Raw genomic sequence first — 14,104 nt, forward strand, 5'->3', positions numbered from 1 at the left:
TTTTTGTAAATTCACGCTTTTAAAATTAATAAAAACGTAAAATTAGGGATGGGTCGTCACAAAAACTAACCCCGCAAAAAGGAAAAAAATCTTTGTAGTTAATTGAATAGAGAAACCCTAAAATTCTTAATTGATAGAAACTCCAAAATGGAATAATTAAAAACTGAAAAAAAAATATGAGAAAATTTTCGTTTCGTACTTGATTCGAGTTTCTTAATAGATGATAAACCATTTGAAAAATCCCTTAACTCGACATATCTCAAGTCAAAATTAGAGGAAAAAGTGGAGTCCTCAAAGATGCACAAAGAAAGAAGCAAGATGATTCTAATGGAGTTTGGTCAAACTTTTTCTTCATAAACCCTAAACCCTAAACCATGGATTTGAAGATGAAGCACTTTCTCTTTACAACTCATAGAAATTTTCTACCCATGATCATTCGACAATACTCGTTTCTGAAAATGGTGGAGAAGATGAACTTGTGAGACGAGCACATGATTTGATTTGGATTTTAAGTGGAAAGTGTGAGGTATATGTAGAAAGTGTGGGGTGTAATGATAGTATTGGAAAATATGTGAGGTGTATTAAGATAAATTTCAGTCTAAAAAATAAATGTGGAATGTATTAAGTATATGAGGTGTAGTAAACAAAATGTGGGGTGTGAATAAAACAATCCCAAAATAAATATAAAAAAAAAATTACTCCAGCTGCCTAGAATGTAGCTCTAATTTCTCACCCCTTTCTTAGTTTTCATCTTGCTCTATGGAGAGGGATTTTTACGATGTCCTACTTTTAGTATGACAATTTGTTTTTTGTTTGTTATCAATTAACAAACATAAAGCTTTACTTCTTATATAAATGTTAAAATGGTTCTTGTGTTTTAGTTATTAGGTTAATTTAGTCCCTATATTTTCAATTTGGCCAATTTGGTCCTTGTGTTTATCTCTGTTAGCTAATTAAGGACATTCCATCTAATTTCTGTAAAAAGATTTTTTATAAATTATTAATTTGATTTAAAATATTAAAAAATGAAATAAAATTAAAAATTAAAAGAAAAATACTCTCCTCCCAACTCCCCGACCTCCTCCCTAATATTACCCCCTCTCTTTTCTATGTCACAACCTTATCATTTTTCAAATTTTGGAAGTTTTATCTCTTATATGTGTTATTTCTCGTTGACTTTCATTTTTCTATAAAGAAAAAGGGTAATTATATATCATATAATTTTTCTTATGATTTTTTTTAAAAGAAATTGAATAAAATGTCTTTAATTGACTAAAATAGACAAACATGAGGACTAAATTAGCCAAATCGAAAATAAGGGAACTAAATTGGCTATATAACTATAACACAATGACCATTTTGTTTTTCAACGATCCAAACTATCTATATTATGAAGTGGGTCGTACAAAATAAGTGTCAAAATATGTGACAAAAACATGTTTCCTTGGTTCCTAACCCAAATATATATAAGGAAAATGCTAGAACCTTTCTTATTTGCACATTCTCATTCTATTTTTCAGTTCTCTTTTTTGTTTTTCAACGTGGCATGATGATCCAACCCATTTATTTTTCGAGGCACCTTTTAAAGATCATCTTGCCATAAAATACTAAAATTTGAAATCGTTTAGTTTCTAACGATTATCCAATATATGGATGAACCATAACTCTCATTTAAACAACGTTAATCGAACAATTAAACAATTTCTAATTTAATTGATATTTTGTAGAACTAATCTTTAAAGAGTGAAATACAAATTAGATAATTTCAATGACAACATCGTTTCAAAATAAAAACAAGAGCCGAAAATGAATATCCTACAGAGAAGATAATTTAATTGATGTTTTTTATCTCCTACATACCATTTTTTATCTCCTACACATTCTTTTAATTTTCGACTCGAAAGAATTGAAGAAGAGCAAAAAACATAATTAATAAAGAGTGTGTAGAAGATAAAAATGAGTGTATAGGGATGTCAATTCAAACCGATTAACCCGATAACCATAGATAGCCGCGCCGAATGGAACGGATTTGGGGATGAAAATTCGGGTATATTTCGGATATGGGGAAAAATTGGAAATATTATTCAGATATAGTTATAGGGGTTCTCGATCTGTATCCGTCATTGAATCCGACTCGAATCAAAACCAATGAGAATTCAATGGTGTTTATAGTAGAATCAAAGATTAGACAACCTCATCAACGTTTTAAATTCAATGCTCTAGTTTTGGCGTCACAAGTTTTAGAATTATTTGAAAATTTACTTTGTCTTTCTTCATTAGTGGTTGTTGTATTTGCTTTTGTCATTCTTTTCTCTTTTTTTTTCATTGGACCAATTTATCATATTTGGCTTATCAGGAACAACTCCAAAAAACATTGGTATGTTTTTATGTTTTTATGATTGGCCGTGGATATTTATTAACGAAATTAATATATATTATATTATAATGAGTCAATTGAACGACTATATTTTTGGTATTAATGGAGATGGATATAACCGTACATTAACCGATGGGGAATTCATTATCCGATGGGTATGGTTATGAATAATCTCCAATGGTTAATTTGCAATTATATACAAGGCCGGCACAGGCCCAGTGCAGGCAGGGTGATTGTTTGAGACCCAAAATAATTGGGGGCACCAAAATTTTTAGGGTAGTATAATTATATATGTTTTCATAAGAGTATAAATCTACAAAATTTGGTTCAATAACAAAGAAGTTTAACTAAAACTTGTGGTTTTGTTGTTTGAAATTAATGAGGAGGTCTTGGTTTCAAAACACCATGTTTGCTAATTTCCTTTTCAATTTTTACAAATTTTATTTCATAAGAGTATAAATATCTAAAATTTGGCCAAATGATCAAGAAGTTTAATTAGAATCAATGGTTTTTGTTGTTTAAAATTAACGAGAGATCCTAAGTTCGAAATGCTAAGTGTATGTTTATTCTTTTCAATTTTTACGATTTTCTGTTTGGTTATTAATTGATTTTTAATTAATAGCTAGTAGCTATGTGGGTTGTTATTTTTAAACATTTATTCCAATTCAATTCTAATCTTCCACAAAGAGTAATGCGTTGATCAAATTTGCAAATCATATAATGTGTCATAAAAAAGTTTAATTTAGTACCAATTTATTACTTATACATATCAATTAAAGACTCAAAAATATCATTATTTTTTTAGTCCCATATTGACAAGGTTAGCAAATAAGAAAAAACACCTCACGATTTATACAAAAATACTTTAAAAGTTTAGATGGAAAACAAAACTCATATCTATCTACTTGTAAACCCAGATTTTTTTTTTGTTCATTCTTACGATTCAAAATAAATTAGTTTTTCCTTGTTTCTAAATTATTAAGTTTAAAGTGTTTTTCTAAGTATAATTTTATCGATGTCTTACGTGTGAAAACAAATAATTTTCTTATATAAAGTGAGGACACATTTTTTTACGTCGCTCCAGACTAAAAAATCTCTAGATCAATCCTGATTATAGACATAATTAATTTTTATGATTATAGAGATGAACATAATATTTTTGTCACCAAATCGAACTGTAGCAATCCCTCTGTAAATATCACCACCCGTAGTTTCGGAGGTAGATTGTTTGCCCTTTTGTTTGGTACCCTTCTCGTCCTTTCTTATTTTGTACTGTCACGGTTAAGCCACGTTAATATTTTATATTAATTTTTTTATAAAGATAATAAGATAAAAAATAATAAAAAAATATAATATTGATATAATTTAACTATAACTGCACAAATAAAAGTAAATAAAAGGATATGAGAATGACATCCAAATAAAAGGGGGAGACAATCTGCCTCCCGTAGTTTATCCCTCCCATAAATTTACCACTAGCCCTTTGAAAAGTACGTACCTATCTCTTCTTTGACAAGATTGGACATGATAGATAGCTGGACGTGGTGTGACTGCATTGGCTGGTGTCAAATCCTACGAATTTCTGTTCTTGGACGTGCAAAATATGAGTGAGGAACAGAAAAAGTGATTTGCTCAGAGGGCCTGTTTGTGCTCATTTTGGTGTGTGGCCTTTTTCGAGTCCGTCTAATTTTTTGACACCTAACCATTCACTAAACACCCCTAATTCAACTCTTTTATCTCCTAAAAAAACAATAAATTAATAATACCAAGTGTCTCTCACTTGCTTTCTGCGCACTGCTCTTCTTCTTCACCACTATTCCTCTGATGGAACGATCCTATTCTCTTCAACTTTCCACACAGCTTTTCTGTCCAAGCACTGAACCATGCAATTATATACACCACTATTGTTCTCAAATCTGATCAATTGCCTATCTCCATCGATTGTCTTCTAAATATTCGGGCCTTAATCTTCAAATGGTTTCCCCATAACTCATCTTTCTCAATCATTCATCCCAATTTTTTCACTTAGAAAAAAATCAAAAAAATCTTCTAATTACTCGGCAATTAGTCTCCTCCCTTATTCTATCCGATCCCTTAATCGGGCTCCACAGCCGTCATAAAAGAGGACATCGCCGGAATCGGCAGATCTGACATTTGTGATGGCCCGGCGGATATTTTTACAGCTGGACTGGGTGTAGGAATCGTCGGTGTCGATTAACATTTGGATGTTGTCCTCGGAGGAGCACGTATAGGTCGACGAGTTATGATTTTATAATTTTGTATGTAGGATATAACAGAGTTGGGGTTAAAGATTTAGCGCTGTTTAGGTTAATTGCTACACACAAATTTGAACTCGGTACTTTTCCAGTTGAAGAAGCCAAAACCCGAAAAAAGACAGGTGGTGGGATATTAATTGGTTGGTCGTTCCTCCTCCCCCGTTATAACTTTCCAGATAAAAAAGATAGAAAGGACCCCATAAAATCTGATCAGATGCAACTTGAAACCTTCAGAAAATCAATACAAAATCTGATCGGAGAGCAAGAAAATTACAGAAACAGACACAGCATGAGTATCTTTTCTCTCTCATAATTAACTTGTGGAGTTTATTCTTGTTAATTACATGCATCATGTAAGTAATTGTGTGGTCTAATGAGGAGCATATTAATTAAACCTATTATTTGGAATTTAAAATGTTAAATGACTTGAAGAAAAAAAAACAGTTGGATAGAAGTTTGCTTGACTGTGGCCACGGGCAGGATAAAAGTCCCATAGCCTTTCCGATTCGAAAACAGCCCCGAAATGGGTGGCTTGCCACACCAGTTGTTCCCTTTTTTTTATAGAAACATAAAAATAAAAAATAAAAAATTCAGAGAAAAAAAACAAAATCTGAAATCATGCCTATTAATACTGGACGAAATTCATAATTATTTTTGGTAATAATAATTAATTTAACATAATTAAGATATTGTGGCATACATTGTAAATAATTAATAACATGTTACTTATTTTCTCACATGTCAATAAGTTAAAATTTAGGTTATTGGGAAACAAAAGTTACAATGGCCTATCTCTAAAGAAGCCTTTATTTAACATATATATGGATAATAGATGGAGGAGTTCTGGGTAGAGCTACTAGCTAGCGTCTTCTAGCTGCAGTTTCTCTCTGCGCGTTGAAGTAGACGGCAGCGACAGGAAGACCCAGGTCATTTTCAGCCGCGAAGCTTCGAGTGCTGAAGTGATCCCTCGAGGAAGGTGTGTTGATTGATTGTCTTTGATTCTGCTTGAAAAGAACAAACACAAACCTGTGGATGCCAATGTTGGGCTTCGGCATCTCATAACTCACCACCTCTCTTCCTGTTAATACGATTGATTAAACCCTAAATTAGCCAACTTATTGAAAGAAAGGGAAACAAACACCATGAATGCTCATATCTTGTATATGTAGGACTTACCAAATGTGGCATCTGTGGTGCCTGGAATGTCTGTCACAATCCTGTTAATTTGAGAAATTTTTGTTAGTTTTGTATGAAAAAAAATCAAACGAGCACAAAAACACGGCAAAGGTATAACAAGTACAGAAGGACTACAGTCGTAATTTTTGTTAGTTTTGTACTCGACAATTTTTCCTTGCATGTTTATAGCTCTTTACAGCTTGTAAGTATGATTGATGCTTAACAAGTACAGAAGGACACTAATGTCGACAGTTTTTCTTCTTCTACTTCTTGCTGAAAATGCCTACACTTTTTCTTCCTCTTCTTTTTGATGAAAATGCCTACGTACTTTATAGGGCTTTGAGAAATGATAGTACTTTATGAGAATATATAGAGCATGCTGAAATTAATTAATGTAATGTTTAGGTCCATCTATGATACCTGAAAAAAAAAATAAAGTACTAGTGTTACTTAATTTGAACGTTAACTGTAATGCATTAACGTTCAACTATAATATATTACATTAACAGTGTAATCTAACGTCCAGAACGTCATTTGATGTAATTAAATGTAACGTTAAGACAATCATGTGACCTTGGAGGGTAAATTTGAACGATTACAGTGTAACTTTACCTTAGATCTTGTATGTTGACGTCATATGGTAACACGATTATGATGTTGTGTAAGTTCATAATGTTCGTAGTAATAACACATGTATAGTACGTCGATAGTGTAATAATAAACGTTAATTTTGTTATTCAATTACATTAAAGTACAAAAACCTACCTTAACAATGTAATAGAACGTCCACAATGTAACTACCAACCTTATTATAGTATAATCACATCTTTCTTTTTTTATTCACTTGAACCTAACCTTGTAGTGTAATTTTGAACATCATGTGTCTGTTAAAAAAAAAAAAAAAGTACGATATTTTATTTTTTTCAATAAAGTACCGTAAAATCTACGGCCCATAATGTTTATTTTGTCTTTTAATCAAATTAATTTGTTTCGATAGAAAAAATTAAATTGATTTGTATCTAGGTTAACCTTTCACTTTAAAGCTAGGTTAAGTAATTTCATATGTGTAACCATAAAAAATATAAATAAATTCATAGTGGTGGTGTATACCAGTGCAGGTGCTCCCTTAGATAAGGATCACTAGGGCCAGGAAAATCTGGGTCGGTCATCACCTGCAAGATTAAGAAAACTATCACAAGACTTCAAAACAATAACATCAAATTAATATGCTAATAAGGGAGAGTAAGGGTTAGGGAGTAATATAATGATAGTTAAATACGAACAAGAACTAATCAATTCATTAATAACAGATCGATTTATATATACCAAAGTAAAGAAAGATCTCATATCCCCTCCTTGAATCTCAACTCTAGGTTTGGCTGTGACAACAGAAGGAAAGAGCTCAAGTCCATTGCAGACTAGCTTGGTGTTGTAAGTGACAGACATTTTTGTTGTTGCAGTGAAGGAATCAAGAACATCTCCTATCACTCTCCCAACAACCAGAGGCTCCGAGGCTCTTTTCATTTTAAGAGAGAGAGAGAGAGAGAGAGAGAGAGAGAGAAAAGAGAGTGTAAAAAGAGAAGATTAATGGATAAGTCAATTCAGGAGGAACTAATAGCACTCCTTATATTGCTTGGGAGTGGAATCCTTGTATGGTTGTATTTATAGTGTTTTCAAGCACACAGCAAGCTAATTACTTTAGATCTCGAGTGAGTTTTAAGAGAAGAAGAGATGAATAATAGTATAAAGGAATATTAGAACAGGAACATTTAAAAGACATTGCTAGTCCCAAACCTCCCACCCTTCTTTCTCTATGTCACATCAAGAGTTTTTAGTGGTTTGCTTCTAGAAAAATTCTTATATACGGCTGAATTAAAATAAGTTTATAAACCCCTTTCCGAGAAGACTTGTCGTTGCAAAATTTAGAGTATAGAGCTCAAAAAATAAGTGCTCAACTCTACAATCCAATTGTATTTTACGAGTCTCTATATTTAGCTTTTTTCGAATCTCTACATTTAGCTTTTTCAAATTTTTTTCCGCATTTCGCTTAGTCTAGTCCAATATAAAATCCAATGACTTAAAATATGCCACATCATTTAGTATAACATTTATTTTCGAAACTGACGTTAAACAATTCCCATCATCTCTGTCTCTCCCTCTTCTTATCCCAATTGGCCGTGTCCCGTGACAAAGCTGTGGCGATGGCACTGCAAATCACCGTCTTTCCGAACGACCGGTTGAAATAGGGACGTCCAAACCATAGAACCTTAGGCCATCTCCAACCGAAGGGTCCAGAGGGCCAGAGGGCCGAAAATAGCCTTAAAACCGTCTCCAACCGAGGGCTAGGCCAGAGGGCTCTGGAATCTGGGAGGGCCCCACGGGATCGGAGAGGGCTGGAGGGCTGGCTGCTTTCGGCCAGCCAGCCAGCCCCGGGGCTGGCTATTTTTTTTTTTAATGTTTCCTATTGCTGTCGGTTAAAACCGACAGCATTAAAGAGCTTTTTTTTTTTAAATAGTTCTACTATTAGTGTCGGTTATAACTGACACTAATAGTTTGAAATGTTTTTGAATGTAACGGCTAGTAGCCGTTGGATTATTAGGCCTCTCTTTTTTTTTTTTTTTTTTTAATGAATTTAAACTTTTTTTTTTTAATGAATTTAAACTTGTTTTTTTCCCTTTTTTTTCCTTTTCATATGAATCAAATTTTTTTTCATATTTTTTTTCCTATAACTTCTATTTCACAAAATTTGTTTCATATTTTTTTTCAATTCTATTTTTTTCGTATAACTTCCTAGGCCATTTATACAACATTAAATTGTAGTTTTTAAATAATAAATTATGTTTGGCCCTATGGCCCTTTGGCCCTCGGTTGGAGACGGTTTTTTGTGACAGGGCTAAAACGAGCCCTTTGGCCCTCTGGCCCTCGGTTGGAGACGGAGGCAAATATGGCCCTGTACTGTTCATTAAAATATTAATATCTTGGGGAATCTTGGAGGGCCAAAGGGCTCAAACGAGCCCTCTGGCCAGCCCTCGGTTGGAGATGGCCTTAATCCCTTTGGAGTCTAAAGATCCAGGAGATCACTATATTCGAGGTTCCAGTTTAAAACTAAACCAAAATACTTAACAACCAAATCAATATTAAATTTCTACGGGATAAACGAAGGAGAGCAAATTGGGTTCGATTATTATTTTATATTAAACCGAACAACCAAAATTTCTACAAAGAATAATCTTTAAGCTTAAGTTCAATAATTTAATAAGAAAGCAAAGAATCCTTTTTTATTTTTGTTCTGGTCGTTGGGTTGAATTAATTTGAGACACGAGGGCGGTAACGGTTACTTTGGGTTATAAGGGGTGAGCAAAAACGGAACTTTTCTTAACTTTTCTTAACTTTCTTCAATATCTTATATATATTAATGTGAGATTTATACTGTTTCTACTCACAATGTAAATTGAAAACGATGGTATTATTCACATACTCATTGTTACTTTTCACATAGCTTCTTATTAATTTCATTCATTTGATCTTCTTTAATTCATGATCATTTGAGCCGGAAGGTCAGAATTGATAATGGTGTGTGAGAAGAGATGTGTGAATACCATACCCTAATTAAAAATTAACCAGATGAGTGTTATACACATATTATACATAGATTCTAAGCATGAGTTTTCTCTGATAAAATGCATATTATAATTATGTTTTGTGTGATCCGACCCTGTATATTTGTGTGCCTCGCATATTAATTGGGCCCCTTGGAATTAGTTCTTGATTGGTTGTAAACCTAATTATTGATTTTTTTTTTCAAAAATAAAGGGGGGATGTTTTTCCTTAGATAGGCCAGAAAATCATTATATAATTCGGCGTTTCCTTAGATAGGCCAGATGGGCCAGAAAATCATTATATAATTCGACATGGTTGAGGTCCTTGCATATGAGAGATTTTTCAATGTGTTTGGAATACGCAGCGGTGCGTCATATGTTATTATACAAGTAGGTATAAGTTTTTTTTTTTTTTTTTTTTTGTCAAAGGTAGATTTTACTCAACTAAATACGAATAGGAATGTTTACATCTTCAGCTAGAATATTAAATAAAAACTCTGGCCCATGGGCATCCCAACAGAAGGAGCCTCTCTTTAAGGTATAAGTTTCTTTTTTCAAGTGTCTCTTTATTTTTATAATAGTGTATGTACCTGTGTTTCGAGCATATTGAAAAATATCTCCTTGCATAGTCATAACTGTTTTTTTATAGAACAACATAAAGCAAAAAACAGCAAAATGCCTAGAATTCTTCCTGAACATTCACAATCTAATAAAGGAAACTCTCATCTTTGGCATTTAGGGTAATACAAATTTTGAAATGGAAATATACTGTGTTGAATGGACGCATAATATACACAGGAATGTTATCATTTTTCCAGAGATTCTCTCAGAGAGGAGGCCCAAGAGCATAAAGGAACTCCACCTGCTCTCTGAGTGCCTGCTGCCAAGCTGCTAGTCGTGCAGAGAGGGCATCCCAATCGCTCAAAGTAGCAAAATAGAGAACTCAAAGAACTTCCCAGATTGGCAATGAGAGGAGGACTTGAATTTTCAATACCTATCCAAAGTACTTTTGTTTTTCTTTCTGTATATCCCACCTGTACATTGAAAAATTATTTTCTTTCCATAACTAGAAGCCAAAGTACTTTTGTTTTTATTTTTCTTTCTACTGCATCAACCAGCACAGCACCGCACGGTCCACACCCTACGATTGTGCCATGTGTGTGAGTTTGCGTCATCACTTTATTTTGTATTATATTATACATGTATTAGCTAGGAGATAAATAGTAAATTTATTTACATCCAAATTGATTGGGGATAGATCTATCATGGAGTGCTTTAACCCACTCCCGTTATGACGGTACTAGTACCTAATAAGATTATGTTATAATCATCAAAGTTTATTGTTTAACATTACATAATAATTGTTTAGTTTGAATTTGTGTCCATCTCCAGCCAAGGATAAAATGAATCTGTTAAAAAGAAACATGGCTAAATTTTGATAAGGGGTGATTACATATAGCAAGCCCCTTGGTAGGCCCAACATGTACATCTCAAGCCAATATGAAAAGGTTTTGGAGAATGAAAAATTTAACTCTAAATTATTATTGGAGAAATTAGGTTCTCATCATTCTATTTGTTACTCTATTGATTAAAATATTATTTCTTTTCAATTTTTGATCAAGGTTCTTAAGTTTTAATAAACGTCATTAATTATTTCAAAAACAAAATATTTTGTATTTCTAAGTATATTCATTTATTGTTAGAAATATTATATAGGTATATTGATATTTATGGGTAAATTTTTAATTATATATTTTCATTTTTAGTTTGTACCCATTTTTAATTTGCAACCCTTTTTTAATTTGTACCAATTTTCTTTTTAGTTTTAATTTGTACCCATATATTAATTTCTTTTTGTGCCCATATTTTTTAATTTATTTGTACCCATTTTTAATTTTGCTAAATGTACCTATGCTAATTATATGGGTACACTATTTTTTTTTGCTATAATTTTGTGAAGAACAATATTACTCTACTTATTGATTTTTAAGTATTTACTATATTTTAAAAATATTATTTGAATTTGTTCAAATTTCATAATTTGTGGGACATTAAATGCATAAATGCATGAGTTAAACCTCTTAAATGATGTTAAATACCACAATCAAAATATTTAAACAAATAAGGTTTCAGTCTAACAATTAGGCTAATTAGGAACCGGAACCAAGTCTCCATTTAGCTCTCCATGACTAGAGATGAGCTTAAGGTTACAATATAATCGTCAAAATTTACTATATAATTGTTTACACTATAATAGTAAGGTTATAGTTAATAACACAGAATAACATTAATATTTTGATGTAATGAAGCCAACGGAAAAATAAACAATTTTATACTTGAAAGAACACAAGTTGTACGGTCCACTAGAAATATGAAAAAACCTCAAAGTTAATAGATAATACTATATCCTTGAAGTCTTGATGTCTAATGAAAGAAAATCTGCAGGTGCACCGTGCACACATACATATATGAAACAAATAAATTCATATCAAGAATGACTTTTTGTTTGGCAAAAATAATCTTAAAAACTTATTTGAACATGACCGATTTCGATTATCCAATCAGCTTGCTGGACATGAACGATTTCAATTATCAAATCAACTCGACGGACAAGAAGGATTTTGATTATCAAATCAGCTTGTGGGACTGGAAGGAGAAGGAGAACGTACATGCATGTGCGTATTCTGTAGAGAATGTGGGGTTGATCTACTGCACAATAACGTGGGATCGATCAGAACTTAAAAACAAAAGTCCACCCGTCATCATTACTGACCAAATTATTAGCCTTACGCTTTAATGAATCATTGACCAAAAATAAAAACTTGATTTTCTTTTTTTTTTTTTTAAACCAGAAGAGACAATATATTCTTGTTTTGGTGAAAGATTACTACGAAAAAATTTGATATTACATTGTAAAATTAAGGAAATTATTATTGGTATTTTAAAATTTTTATTTTACATTCTAAATTTTTTATAATTAGAAAGACAAATACATTTGTGAGGAGTGTAGAATGAAATTTAAAAGTGCTAATAATAGTTCCCACAATTAATTGATATTATAAAAAATAGCTTAATTTATTTATAAGTCCTTATAAGGGTTTTTTTTTTAGGAAAATTAATGAAAAAAGCTTAAAAATTTTGAGTTTTAACGATAAGGACAAAATAAAGGGTAAAATGAATTGTACCAGGTTTGACTTTTTAGTGTTAAAATTTGGTTTTTCGTTAAAGTGAACAGTACCGATGGCTTTTTGTTAAAACTTTTTTTTTTTTTTCCCACCAATGTGGGACTTTTGAACTTTCACATCCTTACACGCCCACTCATGCATGACGAATTTTCAAGTCAACTCGTGAATAACACATATAAGGTGACGTGAAGGGTGTGTGGCCATTTGACTTCAGAGGTTAATCCATAAACCCAATTGACAATGTAAATCCAACTTAAGTATAGGTTCTTGTAATTAAAGTTTCTTCTTTCACCAATGTCAGACTTTTTAACCTTAATACTCTCACAAACTATATTGAAAAAAAGAAAGACAATTGCATAAAGAGATAAATGATATAGAAAAAAAAATTCTTGTTTGAAAATAAAAATATGGGTAAATTACATAGTAGCCCCTCATGTTTGAGGTCTATTGCAACCCCATACAACAACTTTAAAACATTTCACTTTCATACCTCACGTACTATTTTATTTCAATATAATACATCCGTTACATTTTCCATCCATTGATCCGTTAAGTGCTGACGTGGCTGCCACATTTGTCCCACGTGGCAAAATATTTTTTTTAATTTTTTTTTTAGAAAACCTGAATTTTCTCATTTAAAAAAAAAAAAAAAACTTAAACCTATCCCATCTCCCCGCAACCCCCCCAAAACCCAGATCTCTTTTCCCCACCCTACAACCCAGATCCGTTCAGTTTTCCCCCACCCCCACCCACCTACCCAACCCACAGAGGCCTTACGCCTGCCTTCCAGACTCACCTCAGTCAGAACCCGCCACCCTCATTCGGCCCCCCTTCCCGCTCGCGCTTGACGTGCCTCATCCTTCCCTCGCCCCGCGCTCGCGACCCTCCTCACCCAGAACCCGACCCCTACCCCCGTTATCCCTTCACCCACTATTTTCTCCTCTCTGCAACTCAAAGCCTGCTTATCGGTTGACTCTAACAATGAGGTATGTATTTAATTTTGTCCTTTCAAATTTTGAATTTTTTCTGTGCTTGGTTGGTGGTGGTCTGAAAATGGAATTAGGTTTGCTAAGGGTGGGTGGGGTTGCAGATGAGAGAAGGGAGAAAGGGGGTGGGGTGAATAGAAGAAAAGGATCGGGGAACGTGGCGGTGGGGTGGGGGTTTGCTGGGTTTTTTTATGAGAGGAAAGGTGAAGAGAATGGAGGAGAAGGAGGTGGGTTGGGGGGGAAGGGTGAGGTTTCTGGGTTTGTTTGCGGGGGTGGGGAGTTGCGGGATGTGGGTTTCAGTTTAGTTTAGTTTAGTTTAGTTTTTTTTTTTTTTAAGATTCAGGTGGTTTTAAAAAAAAAATTAAAAAATTATTTTTTATGTGGCAGTCACGTTAGCATTTAATAGATTAATGGATGGAAAATCTAACGGATGTATTATATTGAAATAAAATAGTACTTGAGGTATGAAAGTGAAATGTTTTAAAGTTGTTGTATGAGGTTGTAA

At 32.9% G+C, this 14,104-nt stretch overlaps 1 protein-coding gene across 1 annotated transcript; it reads right to left on the reverse strand.

Annotated features, from left to right (window-relative positions):
• Positions 1-5,301: 5,301 nt before the first annotated feature.
• Positions 5,302-7,526, reverse strand: LOC126593236 (protein TERMINAL FLOWER 1-like). Its single transcript, XM_050259233.1, has 4 exons — positions 7,156-7,526; positions 6,940-7,001; positions 5,830-5,870; positions 5,302-5,731 (listed from the first exon to the last, which is right to left on the reverse strand). The coding sequence occupies exons 1-4, from the start codon at positions 7,351-7,353 to the stop codon at positions 5,514-5,516; spliced, it is 519 nt and encodes a 172-aa protein (XP_050115190.1). The 5' UTR covers positions 7,354-7,526; the 3' UTR covers positions 5,302-5,513.
• Between the last annotated feature and the right edge of the window lie 6,578 nt (positions 7,527-14,104).

The sequence above is a fragment of the Malus sylvestris genome, chromosome 12, assembly GCF_916048215.2.
Source record: "Malus sylvestris chromosome 12, drMalSylv7.2, whole genome shotgun sequence".
NCBI lineage: Eukaryota > Viridiplantae > Streptophyta > Magnoliopsida > Rosales > Rosaceae > Malus > Malus sylvestris.

Excerpts from the sequence above, each read along its gene's own strand:
- LOC126593236 (XM_050259233.1), bottom strand. The coding sequence starts at position 7,353 with ATGAAAAGAGCCTCGGAGCCTCTGGTTGTTGGGAGAGTGATAGGAGAT. Across the intron at positions 7,002-7,155 it reads TGAGATCTTTCTTTACTTTG|GTGATGACCGACCCAGATTT; the intron begins GTATATATAAAT and ends TTAATCTTGCAG. Across the intron at positions 5,732-5,829 it reads CACCACAGATGCCACATTTG|GAAGAGAGGTGGTGAGTTAT; the intron begins GTAAGTCCTACA and ends TCGTATTAACAG.